The sequence below is a fragment of the Rhineura floridana genome, chromosome 4 (assembly GCF_030035675.1).
Source record: "Rhineura floridana isolate rRhiFlo1 chromosome 4, rRhiFlo1.hap2, whole genome shotgun sequence".
In the NCBI taxonomy this organism is placed as follows: domain Eukaryota; kingdom Metazoa; phylum Chordata; class Lepidosauria; order Squamata; family Rhineuridae; genus Rhineura; species Rhineura floridana.
Genome location: NC_084483.1, coordinates 190,913,371 through 190,936,417, shown reverse-complemented (window position 1 = coordinate 190,936,417; position 23,047 = coordinate 190,913,371). Strand labels below are relative to the sequence as shown.

Sequence of the window (23,047 nt, the reverse complement as noted above, 5' to 3'; positions counted from 1 at the left end):
TCCCCCACCTGTGGGCGTGTACTAAAATACCTCGCCACACCGCACCCCTCACCTCTGTGTGTGTGTTGGAGATAGTCCGTCGCCACACCGCACCCCCCACCCCTGTGTGTGTGTTGGTGTTATATATACCATGTGTTGGTGATAGTCCCTTGCCACACCGCACCCCCACCTCTGTGCATGTGTTGGTGATATATATATATATATATACCCCGCATCTCTGGGCGCTCAGAATGGCGGATCAACACCCAGAGGCACATTCGTCTGCGGTAAAGAAACCCTGCAAGACCTTGCATCACAAGTCTGCCAAGCAAAAACTGCCCAGACTTCACTCCAAGGCCATGGCTAAAACTAAACACCTGTCTAGCCACAGTGCCACTAAGCGAACATGTTACATTTCCGTTCCGCATTCTGAGGCTGCTAACCAAGAACAATTGACAGCCCTCTTTCGCTCCCCAGTTGGATTGTCTGAGGATGACTTCGAGGGTTTTCCTGACCAGCCCTTGGTCTGCCCCTCTCAATCCAGTTTGCCACATCAGTCCAGTGAGCCCCCTACAGTCGTACCTCAACAGCCTGCTGTGCCTCTACTGGGGCAATCACCTGCCTCTTTACTAGGACTGCTGTTATCTCCTGAATTCCTTTTGCAGTTAAAGGATATGCTGATCTTCTTATCACATGAGCAGTCGAGAGCCCAAACAGCTCCATTGCTCCAGCACAGTGAGCAGCGACTTTCCTGTGCTCCAGCTCCATGTGGCTGTACTGATGCGGTACCTCCCCCCTCACCCAACCCATTTGATGTTGTTGGAGGCAGGATTGGAGATGAGATTCCTGGTTTGGAGAATCCAGAGTATTCTCTTCAGGCCGAGGGAGATGAGTGGAGCGACGAGGCAGAATTCGAGGAGGACACCTCATATCGCCTATTTGATGCGGCTAACTTTCTTCCCCTCGCTCGTAGAGTGCTGGGCACGTTAGGTCTTCAGACTACACAGCCTGAATCCACCACTCCTCCTATCAAAGGGGCCAAAGTCCTCAAGTCTTCGGCGCCAGGTAAAGACCTTTTTATGCTCCCAGGCATTTTAATCATTTTAATCTTTTTAGCTTTAATCTTATCATACTAATCCTTTTATTTTCTTACATTTTGTCTAATTGTACTTTTTTTGTGTTGTATATGTTTTGTGATTTTACTATTATGATGTATGTATTTTACCCTATGCTGTTTACCGCCCTGAGAGCTACTTGCTATGGGCGGTATATAAATGCAACAAAATAAATAAATAAAATAAAATAAATAAAAATCAACCGATCATTACCTTCCTGTGCCAGACCCCATTGGCAAACTGGCCAAGGAAGAGTTGGATCACCCGCTGCAGGCACGCCGCTTTTCTCTTATGGCTAAAAGGCTCTATGCACTGGACCTGGACTTTATGAATCGTCTGCATGTCCCAGGCATCGACGAGCCGGTCTCTAGTTTGATTTCGCGATCGCTCCTGCCCAAACAAGGGGACTCACAACTAAAAGACCCCTTTGAACGCCGCATGGACTACGCCCTTCGTAAAAATCACGAAGCTACCGCTTTCACTATTCAGGCGTCGGCTGCAGCTTCCATCTTTTCAAGAGCATCTATGATGTGGCTGGACGAACTCTTGGATGATCCCAGTCCAGACCCTGTTAAGCTTAGAAAAGGCCTGGTAAAATTACATAAGACTGCAGCATTTGTGGCCGATGCCACGTTAGATGCCACTCAGGTGGGAGCGCGAGCCCTGGCTTCACAGGTGGTAGCTCGGTGTACACTTTGGCTCAGGCACTGGGATGCTGGCAACTTGTCAAGGGTGCCTTTCTCTGGGTCATTACTTTTTGGAGAAGGAGCCCTCAAGGCAGTCCTGGTAGACCCTAAGGACAGCCGAAAACCAGTGTTGGCCACATCCAAGAGGGAGGATAGTAGGCCGTTTAGACGTTTCACCCCATACCGCTCCTTTCAGCCCTTTTGAGGAGCGCGGCCTGCGGGTCGGGGCTGCGATTATCAATCTTCCGATTTCCATCCCTCCAGAGGAACCTGGAACAGACAACGATTCCAAGGCAGAATGGGAATCCCATTCCGAGAACCAGACAGAACTGTGCTAACGACAGATGCCAGTCTGTCCGGATGGGGGCCCCACTGCAATTCTCAATATGTTCAGGGGGTTTGGTCCAGCACAGAAGCAAGTCAGAATATCAACTGGCTGGAACTGAGAGCGGTCCATCTGCCTCTTCGGCATTTTCAACCTCTGTTCCTTCTGGGCCATGTACTGATTCGCACTGACAATACCTGTGTGAAATCACATCTGAACAGGCAAGGGGGAACCAGGTCACAGTGCCTCCAGATGGAGGCGTCTCAACTCTTCAACTGGGCCAAAATACATCTAATGTCACTGAGAGCAGAACATCTCAGTGGTGTTTTAAACATTGCGGCCGACTGGCTCAGCAGACAACAAGTGATCCCGGGAGAATGGAAGCTTCACCCCACGGTGTTCAGCCTTCTCCAACGACGGTTCGGCATCATCTCAGTGGACCTGTTTGCCTCCAGTCACAATTACCAGCTACCTTGCTACTTCTCCAGGTATCTGGACACGAATGCGGAATCGGTAGATGCACTGTTGACTCAGTGGCCAGCAGGCCTCCTATATGCCTTTCCCCCAATACTGCTACTGAGCAGGACCCTCAGGAAGCTGCGACGCGAACTGGCCCATCTGGTCCTGATAGCCCCGTACTGGACTTGTTGCCAGTTCAACTTTATTTTGTTGGTTGCGTGCCTGTATTGCATTGGCCTATGAGTCCCTTCAGCTGCCAGTGCCTCGTAACATAACGGCACATTCAACTAGGTCAGCAGCTACTACAGCTGCTTTCGCAACCAATGTCCCTCTGGCAGAGATTTGCAGAGTGGCTGTATGGTCTATCCCAAATTCTTTCATAAGACATTATAAGATAGACTGTTACGCTTCTGCTGATGCCTCCTTCGGGAGGCATGTGTTACAGCAGGTTCTTTATGATAAGTATTCAGGGGTGGTCCCTCCCTATTAGGGGCTGCTTTGGTACATCCCACGTGATGTCGGACCACCTGAGGAAAATGTACCATTGGTATCACCTGAAGGGTGATTTTCTCAGGTGGTCCGACATCATGGCCCTCCCTGTTGGAGGCTATTGGGGTTTTTGATACCTTGCAAATTATCACCTCTTCAGAGTTATACTGTTTATACTATTTAGCCAAGTCAAGACCCTTTTGGAATTGTTAAATCGCTTGTGATTTGGGCTTATTATTTGGGACAGTGTTTCCTTGCTGTTAGGCCTGTTGGCCTGTTTTGTCTTCACAGATATCTCTCATTTAGGTCTCATCACGAATGAACTGGAGTGGGAGGGGCTTGATGCCCCAGGTTTTGACTTCGATCCATTCTTGCCTTCAGATGCTAGATGGCTCTATATCCCACGTGATGTCGGAACACCTGAGAAAATCACCCTTCAGGTGATACCAATGGTACATTCTCATTGGTGAATGCATCTTTTAACGTGAAGAGAGTGTAGGTTCAGGTGAGTTCTTGGAATTGCCGAGAACCTAAAGGACACTCTCTCCATTCTGACTTAGTAGACATCTGGAAAGCATCAAGTCTTCCTGCTGCTCTCTTAGTACGACAGGGAGAAACACCCATACCCCATCCCAACTCAGTCAGGGGCTCTTCTCCCCCCAAACATACTGGACATTCATTGTGATTTTAGACAAGATCCCTCCCCTCCCATAGTTGTGGGAGAAAGGATTGTGACAAACGTAGAAACTTGATTGTCTACCAAGACCAGTGAAAATACGGAATTGGGTGTGATTTTTGCTCCAAGTTCATGGTTCATAGCCATTTTTTTTTACTTAGCATTACATGTGACCTGGGCCACTGACACTTTAAGATAATACTCTTCCAGTACAGGGACTTGCATTGTATCTCTGTGTCTAGCTACAGGATGTTGTGCTTCCATGTATCTGGATGTTATCCTGTAAGCAAGAACACACCACTTATCATTAGCAGTGAGTAAATATGAATACTTGAGTCTTCACCAACACAGATGGCTATGTCCCTGTTGCCATCACCATTACATTACCTGTGCTGGATCTTTGGTCAACAGGACCCCCTTCGTGCAGGCAGGCACTGATACAAACTGTGGAGTAAACTGTATAAGGGATGGTTGTAAAGTTGGTAGATTGTTTTCCCATATTGTAGAGAGGTTGGAGAAGATACCCATAGTTTCTGCACATGTTGGGGGGCGGACTGGGAGGCACAGAAGAGATGTAGGATGTTCTCGAGGAGCTTTGTGGAATGGCCTCTCCTCATGGTGCTCCTCCTATGTGGGGTGTCTTGCATCCCACCCCACCCCCATTGCAGGAGTGGACTTAAGGTTCTTAGTAACCATTTGTGTAAGGATGCTCAGAAAGCAGAGGACGTGAGGAATCGGATTATTTGCTGTGCTCCCTATCCTTGGCTGTTTGTTGTTATGTCAAAGGAGCATTTTGCACAAAGTATCCTTTCACCATCACCTTAATCTTTACTTATCTCCATTTTGTCCTGTGGGGACAGTCCAGCATTGTATATCTTGACAGTAGGTTACATTATCATGCTGAGACTTGCCTATCTCTGATACTGTGCCATGACTGACTGTCTGATCAGCACCCTGTCCTCTGCTGTGTCTGGGGCTCTCCAGTTGGACCATTTTTACTTAAGCCATCTGTTTTGTAGGCACAATATTATGTGTAAGAAGTGGGGCAAACCTTTGAGCAAGAGATTCTAAGATCTGCTCCCTCTTGCCTCCTATTTTTGCCCCTTGTGCTAGCATAAATTTACACTAATACACCATTCTGGGGATACAACAGTACCGTTGCACCAGTGAAAATACACTACAGCAGTTTTGTGTTCTGGCACATCCGTATCTCATTAAAGTAACCCAAAGACAGAAATGTATTGCTAAACGTTTAGTTGATTAATCTACCAAACTGATTAAAGCTTGCAAACCTAACTTTTTTTTTAGAAAATGAAATGTGGATATTTAAAGAGAAACCTTGAATGATTTTTGTTGAACTTCTGCTTAATTAGATCTGTTTCAGCCAATTCATTTGATTTTTTTAGAGAAAATGAAAGTCCATTATCTATTTTGGTGAAAATACCCAGACAGGTTATGAACATCAGTTTGTTCATATTTTATATTTAATAGCAGCACCTGCGGAACAATATCTTCAAGAGAAGTTGCCTGATGAAGTGGTTTTGAAAATCTTCTCTTACTTGCTGGAGCAAGATCTTTGTAGAGCAGCTTGTGTATGTAAGCGCTTCAGTGAGCTGGCTAATGATCCAATTTTGTGGTAAGTGAAAAGGTATTCTTGATTATCCTGGAGTATATTACATATGCGAGGCACAATAGAAAAAATGAATTCCTGGTTAGGTTTTCTAATTCTCTTGAATGAAAACAGGTACTTGGATTGCATTTCTGTTGCACGTACCTGAAATGGCACTATTGTTTGTCTGTTACACATGCCATCTATTTTGATTCTGGTCATATAGGCTATGTTCTTGCAATCTGCCATCTTGCAATTTTATTTATTTAGATACTATAAATCCTACTCTAAAGTCCCAAGAGACTCTCAAAGCATCTTACAAAAGATTCAATAGAAATGAAGTCTGGTATCAGGGATAGCATGATGTCCCTGGTGACAGGATTATGCAGGTGGTGCTTCCTGCCCCCATCCTTGGTCGGTCTTGGTGTTGTCCTTCAGCCATCGCCTACTGGGCAGCAGAGCCGAGTGAAGTGAGCTAAGGGAGTGAGGCCAAGCAACTTGGATTCACTCAGCCCATGACAGAGGCAAGTCTTCCCTTGCTGGCAGCTGACACAGCTGATTTGTGCCCTCACAACTAGAAAAAATACTTAATAATTTGTGGATGTTATCTGCAGATGTTTGCATTCACAAAGTGGAGTTTCTGCTTGTCTCTCATTTTTTCCCCAGTACCCCCAGTTAAGCAGTTATGCTCAAAGCCTTGTAAATCATTATATATATATTATGCTCTTCTCCCTGCCACTATACCATTTCTTGCCAGCTTCTCCCTACTGAAACCTCCATAATCAAGCATGTACAATTTAAAATACATTTATTACCTTCATTTGGGTTTACTGATGAAGAGAATGTATATTTAACCATCCCATGTTACTTTTATTCCCCTGTTTCTGTTACGCTTGATTTTCACCCCATCCTGGTTTGTTGTTTCTCCTGGTGTCACAACTCAAGACTGTATGCTCCACAGGTCAAGGAGCTCTCCTTAGACTACTCAGAAAAGCACCATGTATTTTGATACTGATATATAAACAACCATTTGGCTACTGTAGCCTTTTTTCTTTCAGTTGTTACCTTTTTGGTAAGCAGGGCTCATATGAGTAGCCTCCTGTTTTTAGCGGGAGTGGTTGCACATAAAATAAAAGCATGGAGGCAAGAGAGACAGATTTTTCTTTCTGTTATAATTGACGTTAACATTATGAATGGAAATTGAGTTTTTTCAAGCTGATGTTCCTTTTTATTGCATAATTAGAAACTTGAAATGTTTGAAGGCCTGTAGTCCAGTACCATCCATATGATTAAGGTACTTTAAGGCCAACAGAAGGTTAACATTTGGCACATAGGTAGCCAAGACAGGATAATGATTGGAAAAGTCTAAAAAGGGTCATTTCCCACTAAATAGGCAAAACCTGTTTACCTTGTAATGGAGATAGAATAGAAAAACATCTTCAACTTAGGATGTATATCCTGTTGTTTTATGAATGCTTCAAGCCAGCTAATAAAGTAGCATAATAAAAACAAAAACAGCAACAGGCAGGGCAAGGATAAAAATAATAAAAATAACAAATCAGAAGGGATTATAACAAAACACAAAAAAAGTGAGCAGATACTTGAAAAGGCGGATCAGATGCTGCTAAAAGCCTTTGATAATAGAACAGGCTTCACCTGTCACATAAATACGGTAATAAATGTGCCATACTGACATGCTTAAGGAGTTCCAGCATAGAGCAAGCCAAGCCGCATGTGGGCAGAATTATGAGGTGTGCAAGTGTGATTACCTCTTCAAACCTTGATTGGGGAAAGGGGGCAACTTCCAGTAGCAGCCAGAAACATGCACATTCATATATGCTTGCAGAATGTGGTCTTTCATACACCATTATATATGTGTTGAGTATAAGGCAGATGTGGGGAACTTGCAGCCCTCCAGATGTTCCTGGACTACAGCTCCTGTGATCATTGACCATATTGGCTAGGGTTGATTGGAGTTGGAGTCCAACATCTGGAGGACTACAGGTTCCCCATCCCTGGAATATGGCTTGGTCAAGTATCGATGGATACAGTTTAGAATGCTAAATGGAGCATGCAGTTTGCTTGTATACAAGGATGCGATTTTTCTTCTGAAGAAATCACAGAGTGAGAAAAAATAAGTTCAATCCCTTTCAGCAAAATCCTTCTGTGCTATTATGCATATGCTTAAACCTTTACTCACACCTAGGTGCTTACAAATGTACATCTGGAAACATTGTTACTCTAGTTTTCCCTTAAGTGATAATCCCCAACTTGTTGAAAATGTATAGCTCTCTTTGCTTGTCTTCTGTATTCAATGGAAAATAGGCACAGTTAGCAAGAACGTGAGCATTATTGGAAGTACCACTTTTAAGTTTCTAAATTGTTTCATGTAATTTTTGATCCATCTGGTTTATACCTTTGTTCTGTTAAAGTATATTCACACTTATTATTCTGGGTGTCCTTGTTTAGGAAACGACTCTACATGGAAGTATTTGAGTATACACGTCCAATGATGCACCCTGAACCTGGTAAATTTTATCAGATTAATCCAGAAGAGTATGAGCACCCAAATCCCTGGAAGGAAAGCTTTCAGCAACTGGTATAAATGTCTTTTTAAAGCTTCCTTACTATATAAAATGTTTTTAAATGTCTTAAATGCTAAAGGAGGGTGGAGGGGAGATATGTGGCAATTCCCCCCTTTTATTTTCCTCTGCTGGTCCGCTGAACATTTGGAACACTCCTGCTGCTTTTCCCATTTCAACAAGAGGGTCTCCACTGAGATCCCAGTTTACTCCTGCCAATGTGATAGCTTCATTTATTTATTTATTATTTGATTTATATCCCAGCCTTCCTCCCAGCAGGAGCCTTTAACATCAGCCTATCATGTTATCAAGTTAATTACATCTAAGGTTCCTTAGCTTTCTGTGCCAACTATACTTCCCCCTCTAATCTGCCCTTATTTTCCCATGGTAAATGCATCCTTGAAGGAGGGTGTAATGCCACCGGCCCTCAAGGAGGCAATTATAAAACCCATTCTAAAAAAGTTCTCCTTGGATCCCCAAGTTTTGAACAACTTTCGCCCCATTTCGAATTTGCCATTTTTGGGGAAGATCATTGAGCGAGTGGTGGCTAACCAGTTGTCAGCACATTTGGATGAAACGGATTATTTAGATCCATACCAATCGGGTTTCAGGACTGGACATGGTACTGAAACAGCCTTGGTCGCTCTGGTAGATGATATGAGGAGGGCATTAGACAGGGGAGAATTCACCTTTCTTGTCCTCCTGGATCTCCCAGCGGCTTTTGATACCGTTGACCACGGTATCCTATTAGATCGCCTGGGGGGATTAGGAATAGGAGGCACTGTTTTACAGTGGTTCTGTTCCTTTCTCTCTGACAGGCATCAACAGGTAGCATTGGGAGATGAGGTTTCAGACCCTTGGCCCCTCACTTGTGGAGTACCACAGGGTTCTATCCTCTCTCCCATGCTATTTAACATCTATGTAAAACTGCTGGGAGCTATCATCAGGAGTTTTGGGCTGCGGTGTCACCAATATGCTGATGACACGCAGCTCTATCTCTCCTTTAAATCTTCACCGAGTTGGCTGTAGAGACCTTGTCCAAGTGGCTGGAATCCGTGAGTGGGTGGATGGGAAGAAACAGGCTGAAGCTCAATCCTGATAAGACCGAGGTGCTACTTGTGGGTGACAGGGGAAGGTTGGGTGTTGCTGACCTGAATCTTAATGGGGTAACATTGCCCCTGAAGGATCAGGTCCGCAGCCTCGGGGTTGTTCTTGATTCCAAGCTGTCTATGGAGGCTCAGATTTCGGCAGTGAGCCGGGCAGCTTGGTATCAACTACACCTCATACGGAGGTTGAAACCCTACCTTCCTATTCATCAGCTCCCACTGGTGGTACATGCCCTGGTCACCTCTCGATTAGACTACTGCAATGCGCTCTACGTGGGGTTACCCTTGAAAACGGTCCGGAAACTACAACTGGTGCAGAATGCGGCGGCACGCCTGCTTACAAACAGCTGCAGCCGTGATCACATCACGCCGGTGTTATTTCATCTACATTGGCTTCCAGTTGTTTTCTGGGCCCAATTCAAGGTGTTGGTCTTAACCTTTAAATCCCTATACGGTCTCGGCCCAGTTTACCTGAAGGAGCACCTCCAGTACCACCAACTAAGCCACCCGACCAGATCAGCCACACAGGGCCTTCTCTCCGTCCCACCAACGAAAACAGCTAGGTTGGTGGGGACTAGAGAGAGGGCATTCTCAGTGGCGGCCCCCACTCTCTGGAACTCCCTCCCGTTCGATCTTCGCCATGCCCCTTCCCTAGATACATTTCGCCGAGCCTTAAAAACATGGCTCTTTGGACAGGCCTTTGGGGTCCCCGGGGTGGGCTAATTTCTTTATATTGTTTTAAAATTGTCTATTGATGGCCCTGTACTGCCGCTTTTTAAAATGGTTATTGTTGACTGCATTGTATTTTATTATGTATTGTATTATTATGTATTGTTGAATTTAATGTTGTACGTCGCCTAGAGTGGTTTCGGCCAGATAGGCGACACAAAAATTAAATTTATTATTATTATTATTATACAAGTTCAGTTGCAGTCCTCTTCTACCTTGTTATTCTTCTGTCATAAGACTCCTCATGCTTCAAAATGTACAACTGTCTTTAGCAATCTTTCTCTTCCTCATGGATGAGGCATTGGCTTGATTCTCAAACCATATTAAACCACAATCTAAAACAAACCTTGGTTTAATGTGAATAAACACTGTGCTGGTGCATGCTGTTCAAAAATTTCCAAGGCACTCCTCTTCTGCTGCAGCAGCAATGCAGATGAAACAAGCCAGACGCTGGCTTGTCATGCCATCTGATACAGCATAGAGTGGTTCAGGCTTAGTGCAGAACACTATCACTACTGTCCAGAGTCACTGTGGGAAGGTGGGACAGAATACAGATTGTCACTGAGTTGTCTATAATTAGGATCAAGAAGACAAAAAGTATAATTTCTGAGACAGAAGTCGCTCAAATCACTGAGTGAGGAGATGAGCCTTGAACCAGGTTATAACAGAGATTGAGTATCTGAAGGGAAAAAGAAGATATGCTAAGATTTCTGAACCTGCAGTATACAAAAACTTGGTGGATCTACTCATCCTATTGGGCATGTCTCATCCTGCTTCTTGACAAATGTGCCGGAGGTTCATTGCTATCTTGTGGAATGAGGTTCACCATATAGAAATAAAAGGAATAAACACTGCCCAGATTTGAGTAGAAGGCAATGTTTTAAATAAGCTTCAACTCCACCCCCAGCCCCTGGGCGATATTACAGCTTTTTCAGTTGTACTTGAAGCAAGCAACAGATCTTGGAATCCAGATCCACCTACTGAGCGTGGTTAATGCCAGTGTCCTGAACTCTTTTCAGGAGCTTTGCAATGTTACACTTGCCCCCCTGGCTCTTTCTGTTTAAATGTAACTCACAGGTCATGCTTTACTGTAAGCAAATCTCAAAATGCTTTTTCCCATTTTCAGTATAAAGGAGCTCATGTAAAGCCAGGATTTGCCGAACATTTCTACAGTAACCCAGCAAGATATAAAGGAAGAGAAAATATGTTGGTATGTTTCTAAATCACTTGAATTGAATATTGGCATGTTTTTTCTGTGGCTATTTGTCCTATAACTCCTCTTTGCTTTCTTCTAGTATTATGATACCATTGAAGATGCATTAGGTGGGGTTCAAGAAGCTCACTTTGATGGACTTATCTTTGTTCACTCTGGCATATACACGGATGAATGGATATATATTGAATCTCCAATCACCATGATTGGTGCAGGTATTAAATTTGAAAACTATGTTGTAGTATAAGTAACTAAAATTTTCTTTTCTCTTGAACATTTCCAGATAGCAGCAGGGAAGGAAAAGGAGCTCCACAGAGCTCTTTTTAGGGATTTTTTTTGGGGGTGGGGGGAGGGGAACAGTATATTCAAACTATTCACTGGTCCAATAAAAAGATACCATTGTTCCAATATGTGTGTCAGACTTTAATACGTCAGAAAAAGTGGTGGAATAACTCTGCATTTCCCCTGGCTAGAAAGAATGTTACTAATGCAAACAGAAAAACAAATATCCATGTGCTTTATTTCCATCGAACAATTGTCATGTCTTATCCAAGATATTACCAAGAGCTGTAGCATACTACAACTTAGAGGACTTCCTTATATATCACTCTCTAGTTCAGAGGTAGGGAACCTTCAGTCTCCGGGCCAATAATGGCCCTTCAGGGAGTCCCTTTGGCCTCTGAGGCCCTTTCTCCCCAAAACATGTCCACCGTAATGACATCATGTGATTGACAGGTGGGTGGCCCCACCCAGCTGTTAAATTTGGCCCACGAGGCTAGTCCTGATAAAGATCTGGTCCATGGAGCCAAAAAGTTTCCTCACTCCTGCTGTGGTTGACTGGTGGGTAACTTGTTTAGCCCCAAGGATCATAGTGAAAACTTGCTCTCAGTGTTTGCTTAGATAAAGGTCAGAAAGTACAGAACATTTGTCCAACCAGAATGAATGCTGGGCTACAGCTAATATATTTGTTCTTCTATTTATAGTGATGATTAAAGCTGCATCAGGTGTGTATCTAATATGGTAACAAGATTTGTAATTACTTGAGCAATTTCTTGTACAGAAGCAATATTAATAGAAAAATTTTCTTCAGTTAGATGACAGCAGAAGTAAAGTAGCTCCACCATTAGCTGGGCTACAATTTACTAAGAATCTGGAGTCCAAGTGTGTTGCCCAGTAATAATGGGTAGAGGGAGAATGACAGACTTCTTTGCTCATTTTTCTCCCATCCTCAAGCTTTGTCAGCTAAAGAGCTCTTTCCTTGAGAGAGAACTCTAGTATTTATTTTAGTTTTTTCCTATCCGTGTGTATACATATTTCTTTTTAATGCATTATTTAAATAATCACACAGCTGTTTTGAAGTAGCTGGCTGGTTCTGTTTTATTTATTTGTAAATTAAAATAAATAAATGGGACCATTTCATGTCACCTTATCGTTCCAAAATTGTATAAACAAGGCCCATCTCTCTAAAAACTTATTTTGATAATTATGGTTAATACCAGAACTTTGAATTGGGTCCAGAAATGAACAGGAAGCCAGTGCAGGTGGCAAAGTAGTAGTGTAAAATGAACATATTGACCAGTCCCTGTTACCAGTTTTGCTGCCCTATTTCTGACCAGCTGAAGTTTCTGGACCATTATTAAAGGCAGCCCCATGTATAACACCTCAGTCATCCAAAAAAATAGTTACAGTGTGCATAAATCTTGCTAGGCTATCTCTGTCCAGATGTAGCTGGTATATCAGCCTAAGCTGATACAAGATGCTGTGAGACACTGAAACCATCTGTGCTTTCAGCAAATAATGCTGGATCCAAGAGCACAGTCAGACAACAAACCTGATCCCTTGGGGGAAGTGAACCCCATCCGAAACAGGTTGGACACCACTCAGCTGGGCAGATGAACCACCCCCTAATAGTATCTCTATCTTGTTTGGATTCAGTCTCAGCTTATGAGCCCCCATGCAGTTGATTACCACACCCAGGCACTGATTAAAAACGCCCACTGTCTCACCTGAGTTTGATGAAAGTGGGGAAGAGAGGGCTGGGTATCACCCGCATATTGATGATGCCCCAGTCCAAATCTCTGGATCACCTTTCCAAGTGGTTTCATGTAAAGTGCAGATGAGGAATAAAATAGAGCCCTGTTGAATCACTAAAAATGGAAGCAGTATCTTCTCTTGATTTTTTTTTAACCAGCTGAACATCTGAAAGCAAAGTAATTATCAGAAACAAAATAACTGAGTAAACATTGTCTTAACAGAGTTTCTCACAGGAAATGAAAGGGTAGATGGAATATGTGTTTTCTAAATATTTGTTCCCTTGAGAAAGTAGAGCATGGTGACCAAGACCGGCTTTTAGAGATGAAGTGCTAGTCCTATGGATATTTTGTTTTGCTTCCTGCTCTGTATATTCTCTTGACACTATTTAGTACTGTTGCTCAAGCCTTGTTTAAGGGAGTTAATGGCAGAGTGCTATAACATAACTACTTTGCTTACAGCAGTCCAGGTTGTGAAGTATCAAGAGACATTCTAAAGCTGCACAAAATATTTTTTTTCTATATGGAATCTGGCCTCTGTGCCCTTTCATTCTAACAGATACCTAAGTTTGCAAAGTTGCATTGCTGTGATCAAAACAAGAATGTTTGATAGTGACTTTGTGCTCCCCCTGCTGGCTTCTCAAGAATAGCACACATGTTTTTGGTTGAAGAAGTCAACATACTTTTTCAACTAAATGGATGGTTTGAATACTAGTAAATACTAATGATTATGTGTTGTAAACTAACAGACTTTTTAATGAAGGGCAGTATAAAAATGTTTTAAATAAATAGAGCACCATTACATAGCATGAAATCTAATTTCAATAAATTTAGTATTGTTTTAGGATACTTAAAATTAAAAACAGAAACAGACACCACCTTCTCGACACTATATTGAACAAATAATGTCTTCATCTTGGGCAAACAATTCAGTGAGCCTCTATAATGTTCCATGTGAAAATAGTGTTGTATTGTATATATGTAGATTTCCCAAATTATATGATTCTATAGTACAATCATGAATACCACATATATATTGTGTCCAGTTGTGGATGCCACATTTTAAGAAGAACATTTACAAAGTAGAGCACATCCAGAGGAGGGTGGCCAGAATCAGGAAATCAAGTCCTGTGAAGAATGTTTGAAAGGGTTAGACAAGTTTAGCCTGGAGAAGAGAAGATAGCTGTCTTCAAATATCTGAAGGACACTTGACCAACTTGTTTTCTCTTACTCCGGGGGCAGACTAAAAAGAATGGTAAAACTGGCAAAGAAGCATATTTTGGGTGGTATTCAAGAACTATTTATGCTAGCACAAGGATTAGTGTTAGTGTAATAGGACTTTGCCTCTCCTCTCCCTTCTCCATCCTCAGATCTGCCTTGGAGGGTTGGAGGGACCTCCAGAACAGATTTAGGGGGTGCATGGGGGGAGGAGAGGGTAGAAACATTCCATCATGCAAAGAGAAATCCTTGCTCTGATGGACCATTCTCCTTAGCGCTACATTGAATATAACTCTTTGGCTAGACATTAGGAGAAACTTGCCAATTATTAGAGATATTTGACAGTGGAACAAACTGCCTTGAAAGTGCGGTTGGACTAGATGACCAAGGTATTTCCTGATTCTAGAATTCTGTTATTCTAATTTAAAGTATAACATTATAGCAGAATCTTTAGCAAATGCACAAATATTGTTCTAGAAATCACATTTGATATTTACTGAAGAAATGTTTCTGTCTAAATATTGGGAGGTGGAATCGGATTTGTGAATGTTGGATTTAAGCTTAACAGACAGGGTTTCAATTTCTTAGAAAATTTACTGAATCTGAGATTGAATGTCAGCATTGAGATGTTGTCTTGAGTCACAATGGAAGCATAAAGCTTATTGTTGGAACAATGTAATTATATTTTGTGTTGGAGATGCAGTGTGTATTTTCAGCCTGCAGTAATTAATTTTTAAATTAAAATATATTTTTACAGCACCTGGGAAAGTGGCAGATAAAGTCATTATAGAAAACACAAGAGATTCAACCTTTGTCTTCATGGAGGGATCTGAGGATGCTTATGTTGGTTATATGACAATCAGGGTAAGAAACATGGAGGCAAACACTTAAAAGTTGAAATTACTGCAAGAAATGAATGGCTTATAAAGAGTTTTATTGTATTTACTTTCAGTTTAACCCTGATGATAAATCTGCACAACATCACAATGCCCATCACTGCTTAGAGATTACAGTCAACTGCAGCCCAATTATAGACCATTGTATTATTCGAAGTACTTGTACAGGTTAGTAATTTCTGTTTAAACTGTCACAAACTGTTTTTTAAAAAATGTTTTTTTAAATTTGTAAATTTGTTTTTAATTGCTGTAAACTGCCCAGAGAGCTTCGGCTATGGGGCGGTATATAAATAAATAAAGTGGCAGATGTGCAAAAGTTGAACATAATTTCAAAAAAAAGTTTGGCTGAGGTTATTCTTAAGATGTGCACTATTAGAAAGTGGCAAGTTGTTTTCAGAACTACTTTGCTTGCTGCTGTAGTGATATCAAAGTAACAAAACTTAAATTCCTTATAGTGTAAAAGTGCTACATTAACATCTTTGACTTCTTTGGGTAGTACTTTGTCCTCCCACCACTTTGCCCATTCCCTGTAAACCTTAACTGATAACTTATGGTTACCGACTGCTGCCCTGTACCTTGTCTTTCAAGATGTTCTTAAGAAAGGTGAGTTTCTACATTTCGAAACTGTGAGCAAATGAGGTGATGAATTAGCTGACTTTGTAGCAGGGGATGCGCACCAACCACAAGATTCAACTCAGCTCTGGAAAATGGTCTGCCTTGGTCCAAAGGACTTCAGACACTGCCCAGAGGGCAAGGGGCTTCAGAAAAAAATGAGGCTTCATCTCCCCCTCCCCCCTTGCCCCATTCACTATTGAGAAATAAAAACTCTAGTTCTTTTTTTCTTTTAACAAGAATATGAAACTTGCAGGCATAGTAGTCTCGCCGCTTTGGCTTGAGACAAGTACAGAATCCCTCCGAAGCACTCTGCTTTGGCTTGGGATTCATCTGAAGCGCCTGCACACCCCTACTTTCTAGTGAAATATGTGATAATTGGCAGGAGCCTAGCCAAGGTACTAAAGTTCTTTTAGTGGATGATGCAAATTGTAGACTAATCACAGTTTTTAAAATGAAAATGCTTCCTCTCCAGTTGGTTCTGCAGTCTGTGTTAGTGGCCAAGGAGCTTGTCCCACTATCAAGCATTGCAACATTAGCGATTGTGAAAATGTTGGACTGTACATTACAGATCATGCACAGGTAACATCCTTTTCCTTCCCCCCCCCCTGCTTTTTCAATCTTCCCTTATTCACCTTGCAAAAATGAAATCACCTGATCTGTCTTAAATTCATAATAATTTTCTGATTTTTTTTTAGGGAATATATGAGGACAATGAGATCTCTAATAATGCATTAGCTGGGATTTGGGTTAAAAACCACGGAAACCCTATTATCAGACGGAATCATATTCATCACGGGCGTGATGTTGGTGTTTTTACATTTGACCATGGCATGGTAATATATATTTTTCCTTTTGAGGACAGATGACTGGAGGGGATGGGGTTGCATATGCCAGTGGAAAAAGTGAGCATTTGTGAATGTTAAAGCTGTTTTAGTTTGTCCTTTTGTCTCCAGTGTGATGGTTTCTGTTGTGCTTTAGTACTCAAATACATATAAAGGTGTACACTGGAGACTATTGAGACCAAGACCCAGTGCAGAGGTAATTTTAAAGCTGTACCAACCATGGTTGTAGTGGATTCTCTCACCTATGTTTATGTCTTTCTCTGTTGCCTGGTTGGTTTATGTGTATCAGCTGTTGGGCACAGTAGGAACTCGGTGTCAATTTTTCTGTACCTAAAGGGGAAAGACAATACCTCCTCGCAAAAGCAGGCCACTGAAATTTTGATCGTCATGCTCCCCCAGCTAACCTTCATATGTCAAACACTTTAGCTGGCACCCTTTCCTTCACCATTGTGAAGGCTTGGAATTTGGTCTTAAAACCACATTACAAATTGTTCACCCCACTCCATGGTCAGCAATCCATCATCTTCAGGTGATGGTGCTGAGGAAACCTCAGCTTGAGAAGGAGTGGGGACAGTTCCTGCAGTAGCGCTATGCTCAGAAGCATCACTCAGTTACTGGGAAGTCCCTTCCTCTGGGGCTGGCTGCCTCGGCACTGGATGGCAGAGAGACTTGGAGTGCCTACCTGGTTAGTGGCATAACATGCCTGAGCCTTTCACCCTTGAAACAAAGGCTGGATGTAGTCACTCTGATAGTGGACACTGGAGGTGCTCTGTGCATTTTGCAGCCAAACATCCAGACAAGCCTAAGCCTGCCCCATCCTCTCCAGAAAGAGTCTGGAACGGGTTGTTTGCGTGCTGGGCTGCCATAGTGCTCTTAAGTGCCTCCCAGAAACAAAGTAATTTCCCTCCTCTCCAGTAGAGATGTAAAATTTCTGGAAATTTTGAAGCCATGGAAAAAAACTTTTTTTTCTGGGGGGTTTTTGGAAAAAAATGGAAAATTTCAGAAAAATGGAAAAAATGCAGTATTAGCACTTTTTACAGATTGAAGGTCACTTTGTTACTTCAGGAATATAAAATGTAATGATGTACAAGTTGGTTTGGCATAAAATTGTCATATTTGGTATATACATTTTATTCAAACAATTATTACAAATTGAATTTACTTTTTAAGTTTTCACTTTTTTTTGTAACAAATGGAGCTACAAGCTCCTGAACTGTAAGGAACACCTGAACTGTAAGGAACTAATTTCGTTTTGCCAGTTTATGAGGAGCAGGCAAAAAACAATTAAAAAAAAACAGAAGAAACCATCAACATTAATAACAAAGAAAATTATGTCTCTGCTAGTCCTCCACAGTGTCATAAAGCATCCATTCTCATAAGAAGAACTGAGAAAAAGGGGGGACCAAGATTCAATGAAACATTTTATTCATGCTAAAATAAAACATTCCATAATCCTTTTTTTCTTCATTTTTTTCAATTTTTGGGAAAAAAAGCAAAAGGCTTCAGAAACTCCCCGGAGAAAACCTGTTTTTTCCCTGAATTTTTCCGGGCCGTCAATCTCTACTTTCCAGTTCCACATTTCAAACTGAAGAGGTTGATGGAGAACATCTTCACAGCTGTGCTGGGCTTCTGCAACTGTGGGGTTCTTCCAAATGCATGCACATCAAATAGAAAACCACATGCCCATGCTTGCAGTGTTCTTCCCCTTTCTACATGTTTTTAGAACTGGGAACATCATGCTCCTCCTCTGTGCATACAGTACTTTGTATTTAAGAATTTTCTGTTTTCTTACTTCCCATTCACAGTATTCCAATTGTAGGAAGATTCTTCATGCTTTATTTTCAGCTTGTTATTCTCCTGCTTCTTTGATCTGCAGTCATTGTGGAACTTCCTTGTTTTAGGATGCCATTTTTCCAGTGTTTGCTTTGATACTTGTTGGCACTGTTTTACAGTTGCCAAGATCAAGCAGTTTGTTACTGAAAATGCATTGCTATGCTGGCTTTTGCATTTCAAGCATTGGGTGCCATTGCCAGGTGCCTGATAAGGGCTGCCACATGTCTGCCATCAATCATTCCTATGACACTACATGAAAGCCACAGTAATATATTTACTAAGTAACAACAAAAAATGTAGTTGTAAAGCCTTGGGCAGTAGCTGATGCCACTTCTTGCACGACAGTAGTCCTGTACTGAATCTTTGTTTCACTTAGAAAAATGACAGAGTATGAAACATCATTGGAAGTTGCTTGTTTTGAACTAATCTCAGTCCACATAAAATCCCTTGGTTCCAAACTGACAGTCCTTAGATTAAGCATACTCTGATATCAATCTGATGTCATGGCAGGGCTGAGAGCAGTGGGGAATCCAGGTTCCTGGTAGTCTGGGTGTTGAAATTCAGTTTGAAACTCAATCTGTTCCAGAATACTTAACTATGTATATGTGAATGCAATTTCAGATACTAAATTTAAAGCCACATGGTTAACAGTGTTGGTGGCCCAAAAATGTTTCCTGAAACAAGACCTGAGTCTAAAAATCTCTGCTGGAGTGAGATTTCAAATTCCTAAGTGACAGACTTTCTCACTCATTCCATATGAGAGAAGATACTGCTCTGTGCAAGTCTCTACATTAGTTCAGATTGAACCATATAGTTTTGGTTTATGAGGATGAGCCTAGGCAAATCTTGAAGCAGCCACAAACAAGAGTGCAGAAACTTTCACTTCCATTTTAGATTAATCCTAGCCTGTTGTGTTCTCCAAATCCAGCGATACCTTGGTTACTCTGTGGCTAGTAGAAATAAGACAATTTAAAAACATAGTTAAACTGGCTTGTTTTTATTAACCATAGTGAAGATTAACCACAGTTTAGTATTTGAATGGCATAGCTGTGCTGGAGGAGGGAGCATGTGAGCCCAAGGCTCACACTTGTCAATTCATTCTTTAATGTTCAATTAGCTTTTTGCAGCATGCTGTTTTCCCCAGGTAACATGCCATCATGTGGGTTATAGCGCCATCTAGCGTCCAAAGGCAAGAATGTACTGAAGTCAAGACCTGGGCCATCCGTGCCCTTCCCACTCCAGTTCATTCTTGCCTTCGTCTGAGGCAGTTATATCCACGTGTAGTGTGAGCTTTTTGTGTGAAAGTTTTGTGTGTGAGAAAGTGTGTTTGGGGTTAGGGGTTGTTGTTTTCCTAGCTTCCCCCCCCTTTCACCACCTTTTTTGGGTAGTTTGTGTTTGGTTTGGGGTTCATAGAATCATAGAATAGTAGAGTTGGAAGGGGCCTATAAGGCCATCAAGTCCAACCCCCTGCACAATGCAGGAATCCAAATCAAAGCATTCCCGACAGATGGCTGTCCAGCTGCCTCTGGAATGCTTCCAGTGTCGGAGAGCCCACTACCTCTCTAGGTCATTGATTCCATTGTCATATGGCTCTAACAGGAAGTTTTTCCTGATGTCCAGTCGAAATCTGGCTTCTTTTGTTTGGTTTGGGGTTGTTTTCCCCCCCCTTACCTCTTCATCTCTACCCTGCCTGTCCCTCTTTTTTGGGGGGGGGGGGGAACAGTGGAGGCTGCTAGTGCGGCCTCCGTTTTTGGGGAGAGCAGTCCATCCGGAGCTCGAGCACGGCTTGCTTGGAGCTTGCGGTGGTGGCTCCCCCTCCCTCACCTTCAGGCTGTTAAGAACATAAGAACATAAGAAGAGCCTGCTGGATCAGGCCAGTGGCCCATCTAGTCCAGCATCCTGTTCTCACAGTGGCCAACCAGGTGCCTGGGGGAAGCCCGCAAGCAGGACCCGAGTGCAAGAACACTCTCCCCTCCTGAGGCTTCCGGCAACTGGTTTTCAGAAGCATGCTGCCTCTGACTAGGGTGGCAGAGCACAGCCATCATGGCTAGTAGCCATTGATAGCCCTGTCCTCCATGAATTTGTCTAATCTTCTTTTAAAGCCGTCCAAGCTGGTGGCCATTACTGCATCTTGTGGGAGCAAATTCTATAGTTTAACTATGCGCTGAGTAAAGAAGTACTTCCTTTTGTCTGTCCTGAATCTTCCAACATTCAGCTTCTTTGAATGTCCACGAGTTCTAGTATTATGAGAGAGGGAGAAGAACTTTTCTCTATCCACTTTCTCAATGCCATGCATAATTTTATACACTTCTATCATGTCTCCTCTAACCCGCCTTTTCTCTAAACTAAAAAGCCCCAAATGCTGCAACCTTTCCTCGTAAGGGAGTCGCTCCATCCCCTTGATCATTCCGGTTGCCCTCTTCTGAACCTTTTCCAACTCTATAATATCCTTTCTGAGATGAGGCGACCAGAACTGTACACAGTATTCCAAATGCGGCCGCACCATAGATTTATACAACGGCATTATGAACAGTTTCTGTGCCTGCTGCTGAAGATCGCGGCAGCTTCTATTCTTGCCCCACTTACAGCTCACATCAGTTGCAGCTAGCATTGCCAGTGGTCAGATGTGATGGGAATTGTTGTCTAAAACATTTGGAGGGCATGATGTTGGAGAAAATGGAAATGGACTGCCTTCAAGTTGGTCCCAACTTATGGCGACCCTATGAATAGGGTTTTCATGGTAAGCGGTATTCAAAGGTGATCTGTCATTGCCTTTCTCTGAGGCTGAGAGGCAGGGACTGGCCCAAGTTGACCCAGTGAGCTTCATGGCTGTGTGGGGATTCGAACCCTGGTCTCCCAGGTCATAGTCCAACACTCTAACCACTACAGCACACTGGCTCTCTTGATGTTGGAGAAGGCTGAACTAAATTCTGGTTTATGGCAGGGGTTCCCAAACTGTGGTCCATGGACCATCAGTGGTTCACAAGCTTCATTCTGGTGGTCCGTGGTGTGTCTGTGTATTTGTGGCTGAAGGTGCTTATATTGTATTACATTACAATGTGAATTCGGTGGAATTCGTAATACAACAAAAATACAATCTCTAAGAAATAAAAGGAGCAAGAACAATACAATTAAAAACATGTAGCATCTTGCACAGTGCACTACAATTGGCAGAAAATAATTAAGTGGTCTGCCAGGACCCTCAAAAATTTTCAAGGGGTCCCTGGGAGGAAAAATTTGGGAATATATGGTTTATGGTTATGTTACAATTAAACTATGAGCTAGTGTTATGTACAAATGCAGCCTCTGTCGGTAGCTCAAGAAGAATTAAGCACGATTAGCCTCTGCTCTAGTGCAGTTCTTGAAGTGCTTTTACAGATGCTGTAATAGAGCACGTAATCCTGTCTTTTTAAAAATTACTTGTAAGCCACCATGGGCAGTGATAGTCCTAGAGAAGTAATAATCAAAATAGTTTACATGTGTTTTTGTACAGTGTCTTTGTTATCACGTGAAAGAGGTGGGAAAAGAAAACAGCTTTTCCCTTTTGTATTTCTTTACCAGTCACCCCCTTTTCTTCCTTGTATTTAGGGTTATTTTGAAAGCTGCAACATACATAGAAATAGAATAGCAGGCTTTGAAGTGAAAGCTTATGCCAATCCTACAGTAGTTCGTTGTGAAATCCACCATGGCCAAACCGGAGGAATCTATGTTCACGAAAAAGGAAGAGGACAATTTATAGAAAACAAGATCTATGCAAACAATTTTGCAGGGGTGTGGATTACTTCAAATAGTGACCCAACAATAAGGTACCTGTCTTTATTTTGGCTTAGACTCTAAGCCATAAGGCTGGGGTGGGGACTGGCCCACCTTCTGCAGGCTGCTCTTGGCGAAGCAGTGGCTGCAAAGGTTCCTGCTGAAAGCAGGGTTTGTATTCAGTGCCAAATGCAAGTCCTGCTTCTGACAGGGATTGGCTCTTTTTAAGAGCTCTGATTAGGAGTGGAACCTATCCCAGCAGGGCTTGTACAGTAGAGCCCCACTCATATGGCAGGTTACGTTCCAGGCCCCCGCTGAAAAGCGAAAACCACCAGAATGTGGGGCCCTACTGTATTCCAGCTGCCGCTCCACAGCTGACAGTGATCAGCTGTAGTGTGGGGAGCTCCAGCCACAATCCTACAGCTGACAGCCATCAGCTGTAGTGTGCAAGCTTCCTGCGCTACAGCTGATCGCTGTCAGCTGGAGCGTGGCGGCTGGAGCTCCCCATGCTACAGCTGATTGCCCCGCTGGTGCCACCGTATTAGCAGAACGCCAAAAAGCGGAGCCCTACTGTGCTTTGAACTAAATTTCAAAGGCTCAAAATGATATCCCTGCTTGCAGAGGAACAATCTGGTGCAAATTCTAATTGTTCCTTTGCAGCTATGGCTTTACCTGTCCCATACTCAACACCATATGACATAAAGTGTGGGGCAAGTGGGCATGGCTTGCAGGCCAAACTGTGATACCTGTTGGGGCTAATTTGTCCCATGGGTTGGAGGATCCTCATTCCTATCTTAGGAAGAAATTTCATCAAAAGAAACATGGATGACATATTGTGTGTGTGTTGCCACTGGTATTTGGGGATCATCTTGTTTCTAAGGTAGCATACAGG

At 42.7% G+C, this 23,047-nt stretch overlaps 1 protein-coding gene across 1 annotated transcript in view; it reads left to right on the top strand.

The window, feature by feature from the left end:
- The window catches only part of FBXO11 (F-box protein 11), a 113,722-nt gene that overhangs the window by 67,975 nt on the left and 22,700 nt on the right, over positions 1-23,047 (top strand). Inside the window, exons 4-12 of the mRNA XM_061625646.1 lie at positions 5,221-5,365; positions 7,808-7,937; positions 10,882-10,965; positions 11,051-11,183; positions 14,974-15,080; positions 15,169-15,280; positions 16,200-16,306; positions 16,423-16,560; positions 21,991-22,208. Of these exons, the coding sequence (XP_061481630.1) occupies positions 5,221-5,365; positions 7,808-7,937; positions 10,882-10,965; positions 11,051-11,183; positions 14,974-15,080; positions 15,169-15,280; positions 16,200-16,306; positions 16,423-16,560; positions 21,991-22,208 (1,174 nt within the window). The remainder of the gene's footprint in view (positions 1-5,220; positions 5,366-7,807; positions 7,938-10,881; positions 10,966-11,050; positions 11,184-14,973; positions 15,081-15,168; positions 15,281-16,199; positions 16,307-16,422; positions 16,561-21,990; positions 22,209-23,047) is intronic.